The following is a 21,539-nucleotide window of genomic DNA, read 5'->3' on the forward strand; positions in this document are numbered from 1 at the left end:
TTAAATTAAAAACTTTTAATTATATCAGACACTTTGCACCTATTGCTTCATGGTATCTAGCATCCCTTTCAATACTTTTTTGATATATTATTTACATAACAAATCTTGCAATTTTTCTTCCTTCCTGTTAATTGCCTTTTCTTTACTTAAACTCTTAATACTTTGAAGTGTTTTCTAAGAATCCAATGTGTACTTCCCATTTATAATTAAACAGGAAATGAATACTAAGTTCTTGGAAAAAGTTGAAATTATTAAAAAGTTTAGGTAATGAAAGAGCAGTCAACAGGAAGGAAGAAAGATTGCAAAATTTTGCATGGTAACAGTGTCTGAGAAAAACAGAAGCATGAAAAAAAAAACTGGTAAACACTATAAATGCAACAGGTGCAAGATATGTTTGATAAGAATAAAAAATTTAAGTAAAAAAAATTTGATTCTACAAAAAAAATAAAATAATACATCATTATATCAAAATTTAATTTGTAAAAATGTTCAATTTTTCTATTGCATTATCATATTCATTATAAAAAATAAAATATAAAACTTATAATATTTACATAATTTTAAAATGACTGTAATATTAAATTTGTCTTATTACCTTTTAAGAAAATCTGTATACTCAGCTTGCCTCATTAAAGCTGTCCTCATCATAATTGTTTGAAAACATTGCCTCTCTATTGCCCATAATGTGCAATCAGTCAGAGCTTAAAAAAAATATATATAATATGTTTTCATTCTTTTTTTAACAAAGAAAGAATTGAAAAAAAAATTATTAATTCAAAAACATGTTACAGATAATGTAATTAAACAAAATGATTGTTTAATGTTATTTAATGATTTAAAAATGTTCCTAAGTTATGTTTCAAGAATATATAAATAAATAATGCATAACTTATTAAAATCCATTCAAAATGAGTTTAGTATATCAGTTTATTAGTGTAATAACAAGGATTTTCAATAAGCAACTGCTTGATTCATTATCATATTTATAATATTCATAAATTAAAACAATTATCAATGTCCTTTTACTTTCATTAGCTAAATTAAAATTTATTTAAAAAAATAGTTATTTACTCTAAATGCAATAATATACAAATTATCAAATATCACAACAGTTTGCAAAAATCATTTTGGTGTATATCAGAATTATCAAGAATTACTTAATACAAACATAGCATTGAACAAGAATTTCTCTCTAGAAGATTATAATGCATCTTTTTTTACAGATTTTAAAAAAAATTAATTTTATAAAAGATCTCAGCTAACAAATATTATGATTTTAATTTTATAATTTTAAAAAACACTCTTGACTAAATCATAATACTGTATATTAATATAAATAATGCAATTTGAATAGAAGAATTACAGCAACATCAATTTAAAAATGGTAAAAAATAATCAAATTACCAGTGATATTGAAAGATAACTCAATGTAAAGATTGACATATATTTATGCAATTAAATTTTTAAAGAATTTCTTTATAAAAAAAAAAACAGCTTACTTATTTAGAAAAGCTATAATAATATATCTGTGATAACTTCATTTTAATAGATTATATTGTGTTTTCCATCTATTATATATTTTTTGATAATCAGATACGGCAGTAGGTTTCATTCATTATGCAGGAATTTGTGTTTAAGTTTGTCAGTTTTCCACAGTAATTTTTGCTAACATAATAAGCATAGTTTACATTTCATAAGCTTCATATCATGTCTACACTTTGAACTAAATTAAATTATAATCCAAAATAAATCAGTATATTAATAATAAAAATGATTAAAATTTAATTTATTAATTTATAGTTTTTAAAAACAATTCCATTAGCGACCATATTTTTCAATAATCAATCATGTTTGCATAAAATATGAGATCTGGTATTTTCATTATAATTATAATAAAAACAAAAAATTTAATATTTACAATGAAACATCATATTTTTCTAAATTGAATTGTAATTAAAATAATTATAATCTTTAAAGATTCTAAATAGTCTTCTATCCTTTAACAATTGACTGAAAAAAAGGAGCTAATGAGCTAAAATAAAATTAATGAATAATTCTTAATTTCTATTTTGGCAATTAACATTTTTGAACTACATTTCATAACTGAGGAAATAATAATAATAATTATTATTATTATTTGTATTTTGTCCATTTATTTTAATACCTATAATATACATAAATTTAATAATTTCAACCAATTTCAATACAATATAAATAAAAATAATATGAAGATTCCTCTGCTTTCTTATATTTTTTAACATAAGCATGTGTTTGTTTCTCATAACTGTCTGCTGACTAAAAATAGAGCATCTTTTATCTTCTCTTTATAACTAGTTCAAGAAGAATTGCAAAATATATTCACATTTGAACTTTTCAACCTACATTTCTCCATTTAATTACCTTTTTATCAGTTGCATGTAACTTTATATTTAGAATTATTCATATACAGTATCTAATTTTTAAAGCTGATATTATATTTTATAAAAAATTTATAATCCATTCTTTTTAATTAAAGAAGAAAACTAAAAGGAAAACGAAACATGTATTTGAACAGAACACAATATTTTATTTTTTTATATTAAACAGAAAATTTAAAGAAATAAACAGTTAGAAAAATTAATTTTGATTATCAAAATAAATTTGTTAATAGTAACAAATGTAAAAACACATAAAGATTATCTAAAATTAAGTTACAATCTTTCTATTTTTAAAACCATGTGGAAAGGAATAAAATATTGAGTATAACCATGAAATTGACAAAGAAAAATTAAAAGTGAGAATTAATATATATTAAAGTTAACTTTATTTCAAGTTGATTTTAGAACAGATTCATATTCTGAGGCTATACATATACATTTAGATGATTTATTCTCTTGTTTTTAGTAACAGCAACACAGATTCCCATTATTTAATAAAAGCAACTTTGCTGCTAAATTCAGCACTTTATTCATAAATAAATCATGAGAATAAGGTAAGTATCATTCAGTAAACAAATTCTCATATTTGCAGTAACAGATAAACATCAAATCAATTTAGGCAAAAGATCAATAAATAATGGGATCTACATAATCCAATTTGATCTAAAGCAATTTTGACTTGAAAGGGTATATAACATCTTAAAACAAAAATAAAGTATATCAAGTACATTATATTTTAGAAGTATCTTAATAATACTAATGTAGTCAGCAATTTTTTGTATGGATGGGTGCCAAAATGTCTACTGAAATTAGTAACATCAATATTTTCTAAATCAACAGTGCAAATAGAGTACACTAATAAATAAACATAAAACCATACCTTTAACTGTTGCAGTTCTTGTACAATTATACAGTATTGCTAACTCTCCAAAAACTTTACCAATACCTAAATGGCATAATAGTCTTCCTCCTTTCGTTACTTCTACTTTCCCTTCTATAAGAAACATTATAAAATTCTTAAAATTATTATAATTATATTAATAATATGAATATCTATTTAAAGTTTTAATAAATGAATATAGCATACAGAAAGCCATTTCAAATAAAAAATGTATTATAGTCATATAAATTTATTAAAACTGAAAAAATTATATTACTGTATATTAGATGATGCAAGTAGAATCTTCAGGTTAATAATCTTTAATCATATAAAAAAAAATCAATTCCCAAAAACTAATTTATTGTTGGAAATTATATATTATATGTCAACAGAATGTAGAAAAAGCCTTACTGAAGTTTTATTTCTTCAATAAATGTAAAACTAGAGTCATTATTAATGTAAGACTTACGCAAATTGATCAAAATCTTGTATAGAATGTATAAAACATCCTCTATCCAAACCAACCAAATTTTAATTTCCATTATTTTTAAAGACAAAAGAAAGCGCATGTTGATTCAGCTGTTCTACATAAATTAAACTGAATTCTGTTTCTTATCTGTCATGCAATCAATTTGAACTGGACAGAACAGTTATCACAATGTGTTGTGTATCTGACATATCGTTATAAAATAACTTATCGTAGCTTATGTGATTTACATTAAATAGAAATATAAATAATTTTCAAATCTTATTAGCTTGTCAAAAAATTGTAATAACCAATCATCAACTTTTTTCTGAATAGTATAATAATAAATTTACATACTTCTTAATGAAATGATTTAAAAAGTTTTTCTTGATAAATTTTACTTAAAAATAAGATACTGGTAGAATATTAATTATTATAACAGATAATAATTTTAATTTTGAACTTTAATCTGTTCTGAAATACAGATCTAATTTTGTTCCATAAAATCTATGATAATTATTTTTAAAATCATAGATAAAAAATTTATCAATACATAAAATAGTTTAAAGGACATTATTTTTGACATATTAAATCATAATATCAATAAAATGAGTTCTTCTGGTAACTTATGCATTGATAAAAGTAGCGATAAACTTGATATGAATCTATTCATCAATTCTGAGTACAAAATTCATGTTTATTTTTGAATCCTGTAAATTTTCTATATATATATATAATGAAATATAAATTACCCAATTTAATAAACATGTATAATAATGATAAATAACTAATCTAACATTAATAAGTTCTTTGAGTTTATAACATGAATTTTCCATTNAAAACACAAACGGCGCCAGAGAAAGGAATGCTTTTTTATTTTAATTATATTTGTTATATGCATTTCAATTAAAACGTAATCATGACAATGATGTTATTTAAAATTTATGAAAAAATAACAGTAAAAGAAACAAAAATTCCATGTGAAATTAACAATAATTCTATGCTTATATTACAATTTTTGTAAAAAATCATGACATGGTTTAGAGAAATAGCAAAAAATTTCAAACAATGTAAACTTTGCCTTCCTCTGCAGTTTCCAATTTATAGAAGAGTAGACTATAGATAAATTGTAATTTTTGAGTTTAAAGATTATTAAATATGCTCTGCAAATGCATTAAAAAAAACTGATAAGTTTAAAAACTACCAAAGTCAAAGATAAGTGACTTTGAAACTGACACATATATATTTTATGTTTACTAAAAAAAGCAGAGAAAGAATATGATTTATAAACAATCCAACAGCTATCTCTGATATTCATTTCAAAAATTATATACACTAAACCATGACTATAGAAACTAATAAGAAAGATAATGTTTATTAAAGCCAAGTGTCTGTTATTAGTAAATGTTTAATATTTTATGACTTATAAAACAAAGAACTTATTTTGTAATAAAATATCAAAATGTAATATTAATTTAAAATGTTATACAGTAACTAATAAAAGTAATATATAAACTAATTTCACATTGTTTAATCATCTGTTAGGAAGGATATGGATATAAAATATACATTTAATTATATACAAGTATATTAAATAATCTACGTAAAATACTTTTTATATATTATCAATTCATCTTTCTAAATTATTGTATGAACTTTATGAATATAAATAAACAAAAGTTTACACAATTTAATGAGTACCATGAATTTACCAGATCTATTAGATGCTGTGAAATTAGTCTAAACAATGTGATCTAGAAAAGAGACTACATGTTTAGATTATATCTTTTCTATTCTAGAAATTTAATCCATTAAATCTAAAATTCATTTAATGAAACTTATTAAAAGATACTCTACATTATTTGCTTTTACACAAAATATTATGATTTTTTATATTAAAATCAAATAATAAAAATTATTATATATATTTTATATTAAACTTTACAATGAGGTTGTCCAAACTTCAGAAACTTTATTTCAGTACATGTTTGTTTGGCTAAATGCCACGAGACTTTTGTTATATTAATATACTTTCTTCTACTTAACCCTTTTCTGAATTTCCCTTTTTATAATTAGTTATGTAAATAATTTCTAATTTTATATTTGATATAAATATCTGAGTTTTCTGCATTTTTGCAAAATTAAATAAGTCCATGGAAATTACATTATAATCATTCTAATTTTAGACAACAGTTATCAAATAAAATGCTTGTTTGCTAAAAAATTGATTGTATAACATTTCATTATTGAATTAAAAACTGTTAAATATAATATATTAAATTTTACATCTGAGATTTATACAAATTTTTTTATTAATAGGCAATACCTTTTAATATTAAACAGATATGGATATCATTTAAATAAATAATACTTGAGGTAAAACCTTATTATAAAAACATGCTTTGTATTAAATTTCTTGCTGCTGCAAATTATAGTAAAGCAAAGTTGTAATTGTCTGAGTGAATGAAAACAAAGTGGGACAGATCACCAAAAATTACATTTTGCATCAAGTAATAAAAAATCAAATATTATATGATCTGCATTTGAAAACAGATTATCAAATAAGATCATTAATAAAATAAAAAATACCTATACAAGCTTTCATGCATTAATTTTCAACACTAAACATGGCATGTACTATATAATAATAATCATGATTTCATAAAATGAAATCTATATTAAATAAATGTTTAGAGAGAATCAATCATGCTTGTATACAGTTCTAAAGGAACAGGTTTTGATCAAAATCATTTTTTACAATGATTATCACTTAAAAACCAAAAAAAAAATACTTGTGTTCAGATGTATATTATCTAGCTAACTAGTAAAAACACTACATCGCATCAAGATATATAGTTAACAATGTAAACAGAACTGATAACCGATGTGCACAGAAGCAAAAAACTAATGCAAATAATTATAATGCTTGAAGAAATCTGATGTAGTTTGAAAACATTTGCTTCTGTGCACATAAGTTATTCGTTCTGGGTACATTATCTAGCTAACTAATCAGACTGAACTGCAATTTGACAGAGACAAAGATATTAATAAAAATTAATAAGTTTGTATATCATTATTGCTCTCTATGTCAATCATTCTATACTGGTAAATATAAAATATTTCAAATATTGACAATTACAATATTTAACTTACCTTCTAGAACAAAAACAATGCTACCAACATCTCCTTCTTTGATAATGAGACTGTCTTTTGGATAAATTACTGGATACATACAATCTGTGATTTCTCTTATCTGTACAATTTCTAAATTTTTCATAAAATCATTTTCTAAAATTGCCTTTTTAATTAATTCTTTAGATCTGTTAAATAAAACAGAAAACTTTCAATATATTATTATATATTTATTCAATATGAATAATAAATAAGTTTTACTGAATTAACAATATTAATTAATATAAATGCTATACTAGTTAACATTGTTACCATCAAAATATTCAATTATAGATATTTTATAAATGTGATGAAATATTAATTGATGCATCTTTAAAAGTTTTAATTAATTCAGTATTTCTGATTATGCATCATAATATTAGATTATTTATTATCAGAAGTAAAATAATGATCTTTTTTATAACAAAGTAATGATCTGTTATGAAACATGAGAAATTATTTGATTTTATCTGTTGCTATGAAGAATATGTAAATTTCACATCACATAAAGACATAAATCTGTATTCTCCAAACCTGGGATTCACAGGAGCCTGGACATTATCCCACAATTTGTATTTTTACACTATTATAATATAAAATGCTTAACAATAATTATTCTTTATTTTGTAAAAAAGTAATATATCCATAAAAAAACTGAAAATAAATTTTAGAATAATTTATTCACTTGGAACCCATGTAAATTTTTTTCTCTGGGTCTGGCAACTACTCTCAATGCCCCTACAGATGTAATTCTATTAAAAAATATGAATTTTTAATGTACTTGTATATATTCGTTGAAGACAAAGAAAAATAGTAAATAGATCATTATTATACGACTGTTCATAAATTGTTGTTACTGTAATATACTGTATATCTGATCTTGTTTCAAAGTAATCTAAAATTAACTGTTCCCTTTTAACTGAACTCCAGACAAATGTCCCAAACATCTATGAATAATAATGTGATTACAGTAATGTTTTATGTTATCTAATCTTAATAAAACAGTCATCTACGAACAAATTAAATGATCATCAGCTAATTAATCATTAATTTTTTCATGATGAAATTTAATTCCCCTTACTTTTCGGTTTAACTCATAAACATAAAAACAACTGGTATTCATTTATTTTTAGCTACTATTTAAATATAATAATAATTTCAGTTTGGCTTAACTAATATTACTTTTCAATTTCATTCTTTTATTAATTTTATTAATATTTTTATCGTATAATACAGATGTAATAATAATACAATATTTTTTAAAATTAAAATATAAGGGCTGGATATATAATAGGCCGGATGGCCAAGGCAGTTAGTCCATAACAATCTTCCAAACCATAGAATTATTGTTGCAGCTATAAATAATTTATTTTTTCTTTATTTCTTCCCACACAAAGAAATTTAGATCCTACTTCTGAACACAATCCTAGTTATTGCCACAATTCCAAGACTTTCCAGTCCAAACCCAGATTTATGACAACCCTAATTAGATATCAATAGGCTATGATATGTTTATATATGAACTGGTGTTTCCATATAAAAACCACTTGAAAATAAAACTGGATCTCACCAACAAGAATATTCAATAAATATACATAAAACTAATTCTAAATTAGCCAATAGATTTGTTAGTAAGATTTTCAATCATAATAGTTAGAAATTAAATCATTAAATATTTTATCAGAATTTGCTTGCTTAATTAATGTATCTTAAGATCTTTTGTAATCTTCCACTAATGAACTAATTATAAAATATGACATTCTATTGTAAACTTCTCATTAGGCCAACCAGTAAATGAGTGGATAAAAATCACTAACAAGTAATGGATGGTTGGGGTTTTGTATCCAACCAATGAGCTGGCCATCTTCCAGGTTTTCCTCACTTGTCTAACATTTAGATAGTAACCGGTTCCTTTAAAAATCCTTTGGAGGCACTATCCCCTGGCAGATTGCCCATATGCTGCATTTTTTATCCCATCCACTTTTCATGTAATTTTGTTTTGTTTTTGCCTTTTTAATAGAAACAATTTTATTTCATATAGTTATATACAGAATTTCAATCATACATACATTTATATTACTTTTTTTCTTATGGTAAATATATTATTATTGTTAAACAAATAAAAAGTTGCATTTATTGGTTTTTCTATTTCATGTAAAACCTTTAAAATGTGATGTGTTATTGGCAGTTTTTTCTCTTTTCTTTCTGATATAAAATACAACAAAATATTGTGTTAATACTTGAAATATTTTCTTCTGGCTAATATTAGAAAGCCATTATACCACTAATCCAAAATGAGCATTACAAATATGGAAAAAAATACTTCAATTGAAAATTAATACATCATCATCACATATATTTTTCAAAAAAAACCTGTTACCAGTATGGTATTATTTTGAATAAATATTAAATAGATGAATTTTACAAATGTAACACTACTAAAAGATTTCACTCAGAGTTTTCATAATCTGAGGAGGGCCTACAGTCAAAATGTATAATGAAATAAGAGCAAAAAACCATGAAAATTCTACTGTAATTGAAAATCTTTTGGCAGTGATACACTTCTATAGAACACAAATGTCTTCTAACTGTAACACTTCTATAGTCTAATCATTTATTTGAGTTTCTTTAAAATATTACCATACAATTTAACATATCCTCTAGTAAACACAGTTTGTTTTCCATCATTATAAAGAAGCTCCAAATTTTAATACAATTTTAAAGATTTATTTTTCCTATACAAACTTTGCTTTTACATTAGGTATTCTAAAACTTAGCCATAGTTTAATACAGTTTGTGTGATATGTGAAAAATTATATTTCTTCAAAATAAATGGTACTTTATATAGAAAATTTTATCCTATTTACAAAAAGGATAATAATGGAAAAATAATACCATTAGATAATAGTTACATTTCATTCTATAAATTAAATTGCAAATTATTTATTTATAAATTAAATTGCAAATTAAGAAACTTAAACTTTTTCAAAACTCAAACTCACTGGAGTTTTTCTTATTCTATCATTTAAATTGCAGGAATATAATTTCCATTACTGTTTGTTTAATGTAACATACACTTTAAAATTATAGTATAATCTGTAAAAATAGGGAGCACATCTAAATTAATGTCAAACAATACAATTGTTTCAAAATTAATCATTAATAGAAACTTTAACTGAATAATAGAATGATTTACTTCATTGGCATATCATAATACACTCTTTCATAGTACATTTTAACATGTAATTATTATACAAATCAAAACAATACACAATACAACTAATGTTTTCATTACACTCGCACAGAAATAGATCTATGCCACATAATGGATTTGCAAGATTTGAAAACATTAAATATTGTAAACTATATTTAAATGCTATTAAATTATAAAAGTAGATAAATCTAATGATTAAGTAGGAACATTAGCAACCATTATTTTAATTATAAATTAGAATAAGTTCAAAGACCAGAAACATTCAATAAATTTCTTAATCTGACTCATGCCATTATTGTTTACACCATATTTTGCAATTAAATTCTTACAAGTTAGTATATCTACTTTATTAGGTAACAAAACATAACACAAAAAGTTAAATCTTTGACAGGACAATAACAATTCATTCAACAGAAGTAAACCATATACAGTATTTTGATTGGATGTCACATGTGACTCATGAATATCCAATGAGTAAAGGTATGATAAAGAAAACCTATTTCAATGTTGTTTATGATGAAAAGTCTTAATAATCTTGGTTAATAAAGGATTTATTAATGAATTACAACGTCTTATCTCCCTGATATAGTATTATATAATTATCTAATTAAAAGAGTTAATTGGAATCTAATCACATGACCTTTTAAATAGAAACTATATCAAGATGTTTACATGCTTATAAATAAGTTATTATTTATTTTTAATGTTAAATATTAGAAACAGAAAATTATCTTCAAAATTTGGAAAAGTTTAAAATTTGTTATGTATAAGGTTCTAGAATCTAAACTCTGAATTCTAGAGCATCTATCTTCAGTGAAAAACATGATTATAATCTCTTTAAGTTTTCCTTTAATCTGTAAAAATAAATCCCTTTAATTTCGATAAAAATTAGAAACATTTTTGGATTAGAAATGTCTGGAATGATTTTATATCTACATTAAAATTCCTGCCGAAAACTTTGACCTAATCGAGAATCCTACGAATTTGTATTAAAACCCATTGAATTATCTGAAATAAATTAATTAAAATATTAAATATTTATGTGCTGCAATATTTTAGATAAAATAAGATATCTTTGCCGAATTTATGGGCAAAATTATCTTCTCTTGTATCTAAAATTAATATAATTAAGCTGGTGTTTGAAAACACATAGCTATTCGTAATTAAAATATATTAATGATACAATTGTAAGCATAAAATATTTGTGTTTATTCGGGCTTTTGTAAATGTTTGTTTTTTATTTTTATATTTTTAAACTGTAAGTAATGCGGAAACAATCCGCCCCGAGAAGACTCGTTTCAAGAATATCGGCCTTAGTTGTATCGTTTTGAATATGAATAAAAGAGTATTTTCTGTATGTGATATACTTTTTTTTTAGTCGGAGTAATACTCTTGTCGCTAATAACGCGACATTAATGTATTTTTAATTTTGTACACGAAGTGCGCAAAAAAATTTCACATGTTTTATAGTTCGCCGCGAAACAAAAAAGTTTGACACGATCCAATTTGTTTGTGAAATTAGTGTTTTTCCCCCCAGTGAGAAGTGTTGTTATAATGATAAAATAATAGCTTTTGCATAAATTATATTTGCTTGAAGCCCTACTGCAAATTATTATTCAAAACAAAATTTAAAATGATTAATGAAAGCTGCAATAGTATGGAGAACGCAATGTGTAATTTGCATATTTATATAATTTACGTGTTTTTATTTAGTAGACTATTTTAAATTATTTAAAAATAATAAAAATAAAAAATTTAATTCAGAAATGAAATATATTGATTGATAAACATAGCAATTAAAAAAAAAAAACATATTGTGTTCATAGATATCAATAAAACGTATAATTTAAATCTGCAGCTCCATCTGTAGGCGAATCGAGTATTAAATTCAAATTAGTTTTAATGTTGATTTTTATTATTAAAATGTACAAATATGTAATAAAATTAAAAAATTTGAAGCCAATACAATTAAACAATTTTGATGAAGAAAGAAACTGTTTAATTTTTAAAAAACAGTTATAATTATTTTTAATCTCTTGTTGTTCGTGCTAATTAATAGAAATGTCACTGACCGTTAAAATTGTTTAGATAAAATGTTAGTTTAAAGTTTAGATATATACCCACAAGGAAAGAAATAAATCTACGAATTGCCAATGATGTAACATCCTGTACAAAAACAAAGCCTAAAAATAGCAAACACATGCAATTGGAATAACAGCGATTTCGAAACAACAAACCAAAAGCTAACGACACGCAAAACAAATTTATTACTGAAATTTTTTAAATGCCCACTAAAATTCATATCCTAATCCCATTTCTCATTAAAATTTCTTAAAATATTGCAAAAATATTTTAAATCTAATTATTTATCATAAAATATTGATATAAATATTTCCGTATCGCTTTCGCGTTCGGGATAATGCCGATTACTATTTCAAGTATTACAAATTTTATTTTGAAAACTTTAAATAGTTTATATACATATAAATTATTCTACATATATTAACACTTCATTATGCTTCTACAGTGATGTATTTATAAAATGTAAAGTGATGTATTTATGAAAAATCATTTAAACTCAAAATTTATTAAATATTATTCTTAAAAGATATTGAGTTATAAATCTTAAAATATTTTTAATATTATATCTATTTTAAATCAAAATTAATAATTAAATATCATTCAGGAAAAAAAATAATAAATTCAAATTTTATTTTTAATTTCAAATTTTATTATTAAATTTCTGTATTGTTACACAGATGGCGTTCGTTTCCTTTAATGCGCCGTCTACAATTGTTTTTATTTCACAATTTTTTTAAAATAAATATGTTATTATTATTACAGAAATTCTATATTATGTTTATTTATCGTAATTTTAAAATAGTTTGGTAGATAAATAATTTTTCTATTTATTTTAAAGCACTTAAATTAAATATTTTCAAAAAAATAAGTTAATATTTGTCGAGAAATAAATCCCATGCATTGCAAATAATCGCGATAGAGACAAACTTAAAAAACATGGAACAGTTACGTAATTTTTGGAATGGTTTACTACGTAGTTTACATATCAATGATATATAAAACTTGAGCAAAAAAATTTAATTCATAATATCCTACGTCCGGTAGCAGTTCACCTTTCATTTAATATCACGCAACGTTTTGCATCACAGGCTAAAATTAAATGTAAAGAATATGTTAATTTCGGCCGTTCCTGAATGTTATAATAGCGGAAAATATTTTTCTACAAAATAATATTTATAAAATAAAAAGTTTTAAACACGATCTTATCGAGAAACTTTAGCCAAAACAACCTTCGTTATGTTTAAAGCGGGACTGAAAAACACAAACGGCGCCAGAGAAAGGAATGCTTTTATTCTTTGCTATTTTTGTAACTAATTTCAACTTCTTCCAGTATCATCAACAAACTTCAAGACGTCAAAAAGTACAATTAAATTATTACTTTCAAGTACAGTATAATGTGTCGCTCTTAACATAAGAAACCATTATGCTTTCGAATCGTTAATTGCACGATATACAAGACGTATTAGCTGGCTAAATATTTACATTTCTTCCCCTTTTTTTTCTAGACACTAGGACCACCTCCGTCTCTTAACCCTTGTACCTTTTGTCAATAACGAATTTCTCGATTCATAAAAAGACGCGACTTACAGAAGATCTAAAGTCCATTTAATTCAACTTTGCCGATATCTCAAAACTCTAAACGACGATTGCTGTTGAAATTAAGCGGTTTCTTTGATTGTATATAAATACTTTCTTGAAGATTTAGCATATTATTTTATTAATTCTTTTTTCTATTATTATTATAGTTTTAAGTTTATCAAAGTACTGGGTAACTGTAGAAGTTTACTTAGTCTGCATAAATAGAGAGCTATTTACAGAAGGTGTGCTGCATATTTATAACATGACCGTATTTTTTTTTTTACTGAAATAGCATCTTATGTTATTAACGTTCAGCCCTTTTTTCCATTTTTCTTTTTTAAGTGGTGCTCCTTGTAATGAGTTCATCGTTTCTCCACAATTAGTCTGATGTTAAATGGCTGCAAGTTACACATGTGAAATGTTTCTACTAATTTATGCTTTTAAAATAGTTTTGTTGCACTAAATCTTATTGAGATTGAACTTCGTAATTGGGTTTTAAAGTATTTAATTTTTTAATTGCTTAGAACCTAATTAAGTCGTATCTATTTTATATCTAGCTGATGACAAGAGGAAAAATCTAAAAGTTTGGCCTTTTACAATCTTACGACACGTAGATGTGAGTGAAAATCGCCCTTCGTATACACGCCGTTATCCTGAGTTTCGCACGCTGTTACTGTGGGAACTACTTCAGTTATTTTAGTGCTCGAAACATGTGGTGTATACTTGAAACGTCACCTGTAGACTACTTTCCTCCCTGGGAAAGTTGTCTTCTTTCTATTTAATGGGAAAAATGTGTGAAAAACTGCCTCCATAAATCTAGTAGACACCGACTAAAGCCAACACACACGACCGAATATTGATTGATAATATACTTTAAATTCCAACATGTATAAAACGGGTCAAGAATAAAGTTTGATTAATATAATAGTAATACAGTATTAGGAATACGTTCAATAAATTGATACCAAACGAGATTGATTCGTAAAAACTTAGTATTAATTTATCGGATTTATGCAATAAGGAAATGCGACGTATGGGAAGACTTTCTGTAGAAAGGTGACCCTATTTAGATGTTACACACGCGAAGAATGAATAAACCCACAACCAGTGGTTTATTCATTGTTTTATTCACTTGGACTGGTGGGCACACCAATGTTCAGTGGTAGTATTAATTAATTAAACTCTGATATTCAAATAAAATATGCTAAAACTTAATAATATGGCATCAAGAGGTATCGATCAATATAATTAAAAGTTCGAGACTTTAAATTTATGCTTAATAGATTAAGCATAAATTTAAAGCCTGGAACTTTTACTAGATTAAGTGTACTAAGGAGCTTTGATCAATAATCCATAATTTATTATCATCACCATGCCGTTTCATTTATAGAATATTTAATAAATGATTTGATAATAGTTTCAACTTAAGTCCTCTTGAGTAACACTTCAGTTAATTCTATTAATTAATGTTTATAATAGTTTTATATTGTAATACCTGAAACATCAGTTGCACTGATTAAAAATTGAAACTCTAATAAAAAAAAAACTTTCAACTTTGCTAATAATAATTAAATCTGGGCATTAGTAGAAATGTTAAATTAATGATAGCAAAAGTTATCACGAAATGCATCTCGAATCTCTACTTTTGCGATGTATAAATGTGATATAATACGCAAAATGATACTAAAATAAAACAGAAAACGAAGAATATTCACTAGAGCGATAATTCTTTTAATTTTTCGGTACTGATACAGTTAACGAAACAATCTTAAAAGCTGAGAAATTAATGAGCATAGCAAAAAAATAAGAAAAGATGAGATTCTAGACGCTTTTAGAAATGACCCGGTTTCTACTCAGCTAACTCAATGAGGATAGTAATACTTTCGTAGAATTTTTTTCCTCCCTTCCGACAGGAAGCACGATAGGATATCCTTGCAAAAGCACAAAAATACACTAAACTACAAAAATAATTATTATGTCAAAGTTTTTAACAGGTAATAAATGTAATATTCGATCAAGTTTAATCAATTCTGTGGCATAGAAAAGCCATAGAGCTTCAGCATTTCTAACAGTTCATCAAAATTAAATGTTTAATTAAAGAATTAGAAATGAAATGATAATTTAACACATAAAGGTAGATTCAATTATCATTCAACAATCAATAATTTAATATTCTATAATAAATTATAAATAAAATTAAGAGCAACTTGAGAAAAGCATCATCACTATGCGAATTAATAACGTCGAATGTCTTAAATTATATATATGTATTATTATTAAAAATGATTGTAATTTATTGAAGCTGACTGAAAGTACAAAAATTTTATTCTGCTTTCATAAAATTGCATATTACGTAGAATTAAAAGAAATTATAGTAATTCCATTTATGCAATCAAATTTCCCAGAAGTATTGCAACATTTTTCAATAAGCGAGAATTAACAGGGAAAGAATTATAATAAATCCATTAAAGAAAAATAACTTACAATCTATTAGCCGTCGGATATTAATTTTTATATGAAAAGTGGCCATTATTAATTTTCTATCGTCCTTGAAAGCATTATAGGAAATAATTACCAGCAGGAAGAATTGATTTTTAGATATACTTAAATAAAAATAAATTTATCTTACCGTTTACTCTTAGATACTTTTCTAAGATTTTTTTCTAGTAAATCGGCATGAATGGGTTCTGCAGATATAGCTAAACGTTTGGTTCGTCCTTCCAATTTGACTTTACCATTTCTAATCGATGAATCCACCCACAAATGCATATTCATTGCCATTTGCTTGGTTAGTGGTTTCATAACCGTTTTATAAAGTTCGAGATCATTTTGCAACTGTTGAATTAGTTCGTTTTTGGCTTCTAATTCCATTTCCAGTTTGTCTATCAGTGTGTCTCTCTGTCGAATTTCTTCGATTTTCTGTTGCAAAGCGTACCGAAGTTCCCTTATGGATGACATCTTCTCTAGATCGTAACGCAGCGACTTAATGAGTTATTTGTCAGGAAAAGTGCAAGCCAAGCTCTCATATAATCTTTCGCCGTTTAACAGTTACTTATAAACATAACATTGGCAGAGGACCAGAGCGGAATGAGGTTCAAGTGTCGGTGCCTCTAGACTGTTTATCGGTTTTGCACCCCAATAACGGAAATTGTGACTCCGCCTGTTCCTTGCTAAACCGAGGCTGTAGTTACAAAATAAAAAAAATATATATATATATTTTAGTAAGTTATTAGGTAGGTGGAGATGTTCATAAACTTACGGATTCTAGTTAGAGATACAATACACTTGGGGAATTTTCTCAAATCATTTTTTGCGCTATTTTTAACTTGTGACAAACTTATGTAGTCATGGGTAATTCACCTGTACTAAATTTATTACCTAACTTGTTTCAAAACTGAGTTTCAATATCGATATTCTGACAAAATTCTGTATTTTCACAAAAAAATTTCGCTTAAAAGTTCGAAATTTTATCATAGATAACGTCTAATACCTTCTTTTAACATAATCTAAATTCTGATGGAAAAAAGAAAATTAATTTGATGCTATCGAATTAAAATTATAAAGTTTTAGTTGATATATCATATTCGAGTTATGGAATCATCCATACGGAAAATCTGATATGGAAGTCATGTGTTAACCTTTGTCAAATTATATCCATCAAGATTACGATCGGGTGCTCAATCACTCTGTTGACGCTAAGTTTGGCAACTTTCCTTCTTTTATATGACAGGCGCAATACTTGAATTTAATGGATTTTCTCTGAGATACGGACTAAATTCTGCTAAAATTGGGAAACACACTTAACAAATCTTTAATATACAAAGTATATTTATGCTGTTTTCTATTATACTAAATGGTAAACAAATCAAATTTGTTAGCAAGATGGATTAACACGTCTTGAGACTCTCAGCAATAATTATTTCCAGGGCCTTTTGAATTTTCTATTCGTATATATAATTATTTTTTATTATAAATATCTTTTAAGCTGAAGCAGGAATAGGCCTCTCTACAGGCAAACAAGCAACTGTACTTGCTTTTCCTATAAAATAACCGCTATTAAACCTGATATAGTACCTAGTTTATATTATTCTATTACATTTATTATATTTGAATGTATAATACATAATTATAAGCTGCATTTAATCGTAAAAAATAAATAAAACTATTTTAATTATTTCATTATTTCTCAAAGCATAGTTAACACGAGCAGCAGACCGAACAGATATAATTAATATTTTATAAAGTAGACTGTAAAGTACAGTACATTTATACTGTAAAATTTGCATTATAAAATATTTACTTTGAACAGCATCAAAAATATTATATCAAATGATGCATAAGGCCAAGTCCACGTGATCAATCATTCAATTAACACGCCTTTAACATATATCCTATAAGATAACAGGAGTTTTATCTATATCCACATTTTATTAATTAACTTATGAATCGTTTAAATTGTAAATAAAACACTACTTAAGAATATTAAAACATTTACTTAGGGAAAGAAATTGATTCTGTAATCATTGTTAACAAAATACCAGCTCCATTTATGAATCATTTAACTGAAGCATTACGAAGAGATCAAGGTCTATTGATCAATCAGTTGACTTTCACGTGTTTGGTGATTTCTCCATTTAACTCTGACTTATTTTAATGCTTAAGAATGCTCAAAAATTAAAAAACAAAATGAACGATTGATGTTTTAAGAAACGATCAAACTGGCGACAAGAGGTACGACCATTTAAACAACTACTTGGCATTATTTATCAAAGGCAGTACTTGAACTATAAGTTGACTTCTATATCGATTTAACAACGGCGAGGACAACAGACCTCCTGTATTTATAGGAAACACAATAATTGCTAACGTTCTATAAATAGAATTCCACTTGGGGTGACGCCAGAGCGACACTTGTTCGCTAATCTGTCTCCTCTGTCGACTCGATACATCGGTTTGTAACAATTGTATACACGATAAGCGCTCTAGTAGATGTTTAAAATCACTTTAAAAAAGAATATACAAAGTTACAAAGTCACATACAGACATAAAAACAATTCCGAGCGCTGCAGTTTATTGTAGAGAGCTAAACGCACGATACTCAGCGCTGCAATTCTTGTACTGAGCTAAACGCACGATATTGATCGCTTCAATTGTAGTGAGCCAAACGCACGATATTGAGCGCTGCAATTGTAGTGAGCCAAACCTACGATATTGATCGCTTCAATTGTAGTGAGCCAAACGCACGATATTGAGCGCTGCAATTGTTGTAGTGAGTCAAACGCACGATACTCAGTGCTGCAATTGTTGTGGTGAGCCAAACGCACAATATTGACCGCTGCAATTGTTGTAGTGAGTCAAACGCACGATACTGAGCGCTGCAATCGTTGTAGTAAGCTAAACGCACGATACTGAGCGCTGTAAATCGTTGCAGAGAGTCAAACGCACAATACAAAAATCGTTCATTTTGAGAAAATAAAAACTAACAATAATAAGTGATTTCAATATATTTTCTCTATCATTAACTACGTATTAAATTTAATTATCATCAAAAATAATTACACATCAGTTACTTCAAAAAACAAAACATAGATGGCGCAACAAAACAGACAGGCACATCTAATAGAAAATATAAAATATAAATGTACTTTATGTAAAAATATATTTATTTTAGGAAAATAACGCAGATGGATTTATAAAAAGATACAAATGCAACCGGCTTACGATCGGTTAGAGCTAGAAGAGAATAGTTTCAAGGTGAACAAGGTGTAGTACTTGATACATGACCTTGGCGGTAGATGCTATTTATAGTTCAATGGAGCGAAGTGTAGGACTTTATTCGGTCACGTGATTTTCACTTTTAGTTAAAAAAAAACAAGGGAGAACAAAAATGTCGGCTGCAACTTTTACTTTATACAAACTTAATGGATATTTTTAGTCTCTAGGAATATTTGGGAGTTCGTTCTTTCCGGGAAATGAAGTCCAGTCTGTTTCACGGAAATCTGTTATCTATTTTTAGAAACTTTTTTCAATTTACATATTTTGAAGGAGACTTTTGATATATTCCAGGTTCTTTACGAGAGTGTTTTGATTTATTTGATGATTTCTAGCGTGTTTTAACGAGACTTTTGCTGTAAGATGATTTGGTGGGCATTTTCCTTAAACAGGATTTCTATTTTATAATTTTATAGTTTTTTTTTTATCGTTTATATAATTACAGTAATCAATATTTTTCCTTCGGTAAGCTAAATTCTAGAGTACAAATTCTATAATTTGCTTTATTAATCAAGAAAAAGCGCTTTTAAATTTTGAATAATTTAAATTTAAGATAAATTTGTTTATTTAATTTCAAGTTTTAGTTATGATTTGCATCAAAACTTCTTTATTTTTGTCAGTTTATGGGATTTTTTCGAGTTTATTTATTATTATTTTTTTTTTAGATATTAAAAATATTTTAAGGATTCTTAAAGATATTAAACATTTTGCCAGACGTGCAATTAAAAATTTAAGAGAGATTTTTTGTAAAATTAGAAAATTGCTTCGTTTTTATGAGTACGATCAAACCTCTCAACGGCCACAGGCAGGAAAAATGATTTATTGTGCGATGGCCGTTGTTCAGAGGAGACTGCTATTGGAGGCTCGACTCTATATAATTTTATATTTTATTAAAAATATTAACAATAATCGAAATATTTAAGAACTTTTCAATTAGCTCTTTCAAAACAAATAAACAATACGTACAAAAATAATTAAATATTCATTTTACAAACAAAATATTTACTATAAACAATACTTGATCATAAGTATTAACTACAGTACGTTCTCGGTTATCCGGCCGTTCGCTAGTTCGACACGTCCAGTAATCTGACACTGTCGCCAAGTATACAAGATTCTCACTAGTTCAAACTCCAATCCCTACTAACTTTCCCACTGTTCGCTTCAATTTCCCACTAAATTTAATGGGAACTACCAACTCTGCAACATTGATTACCGGCAACGGAAGAACGTACGAATATTTTGATGAATAGGACCTGTGTTTTGCTGCATTATTAACAGTTGACTACGTGCCATTGAATTCATCTTACTTTCAATAATCCGGCAATCCCCTTATATGTTTCCGGTGCCGTACATGTCGAATTTTCAAGATTGTATTGTACTTACAATTGAAAAATTTTAAACTTTTACACGCAAAATCGCCTGTAATGCATTTCAATCTTACATAAGTTTAATTTTATTTTATTATGTATACATTTGTATTGTTTATGATTAGTCATGCATTCTCGGTCACGTGACCGGTGTTTCTATTCTTATCGCAATCTATAAATAACCCGACCAATTTAACTCGTTTGCAATAATTATAGCTGTTTATCAATTCCGAACACCCTCGAGCCGATTTAATTTTAAGAAGAAAAAAATTAATCAATAAATAAAAGTTATAAAAATTCTGGTGTTTTTTTTAATTGTAACGAATCACGTGATTTGGGTCAGCAGATTCCCTGTACGATTGTATTATATTTAAATATCTTTTCTCTAGTGTAAACTTTACCTCTTCTAATATTTTCGATAAGTAAATCCGAGACACGTTATCGTGTTACGTTTGGCTTTTACGTTGCACCGTCACGTGACGGAATATTTAAAATTTTTCAATTAGAACATACTTTTTCACAATTAAATTTTTATTTTTAAAGAGCTCGGATATTGTTACGATGTCACGTACGCCGTATTATTACGTTT

The 21,539-nt window shown here is 26.0% G+C and overlaps 1 protein-coding gene across 1 annotated transcript in view; it reads right to left on the reverse strand.

The window, feature by feature from the left end:
* The window catches only part of LOC111629313 (cGMP-dependent protein kinase, isozyme 2 forms cD4/T1/T3A/T3B-like), a 40,929-nt gene extending 23,026 nt beyond the window's left edge, over window positions 1-17,903 (reverse strand). Inside the window, exons 1-4 of the mRNA XM_023373195.1 lie at window positions 16,438-17,903; window positions 6,917-7,083; window positions 3,298-3,411; window positions 596-701 (exon numbers count right to left, since the gene is read on the reverse strand). Of these exons, the coding sequence (XP_023228963.1) occupies window positions 596-701; window positions 3,298-3,411; window positions 6,917-7,083; window positions 16,438-16,766 (716 nt within the window). The 5' untranslated portion in view covers window positions 16,767-17,903. The remainder of the gene's footprint in view (window positions 1-595; window positions 702-3,297; window positions 3,412-6,916; window positions 7,084-16,437) is intronic.
* Window positions 17,904-21,539: the final 3,636 nt, after the last annotated feature.

This window comes from Centruroides sculpturatus, unplaced genomic scaffold (assembly GCF_000671375.1).
Source record: "Centruroides sculpturatus isolate CEXI.00-Female unplaced genomic scaffold, Cexi_2.0 scaffold525, whole genome shotgun sequence".
In the NCBI taxonomy this organism is placed as follows: Eukaryota; Metazoa; Arthropoda; class Arachnida; order Scorpiones; family Buthidae; genus Centruroides; species Centruroides sculpturatus.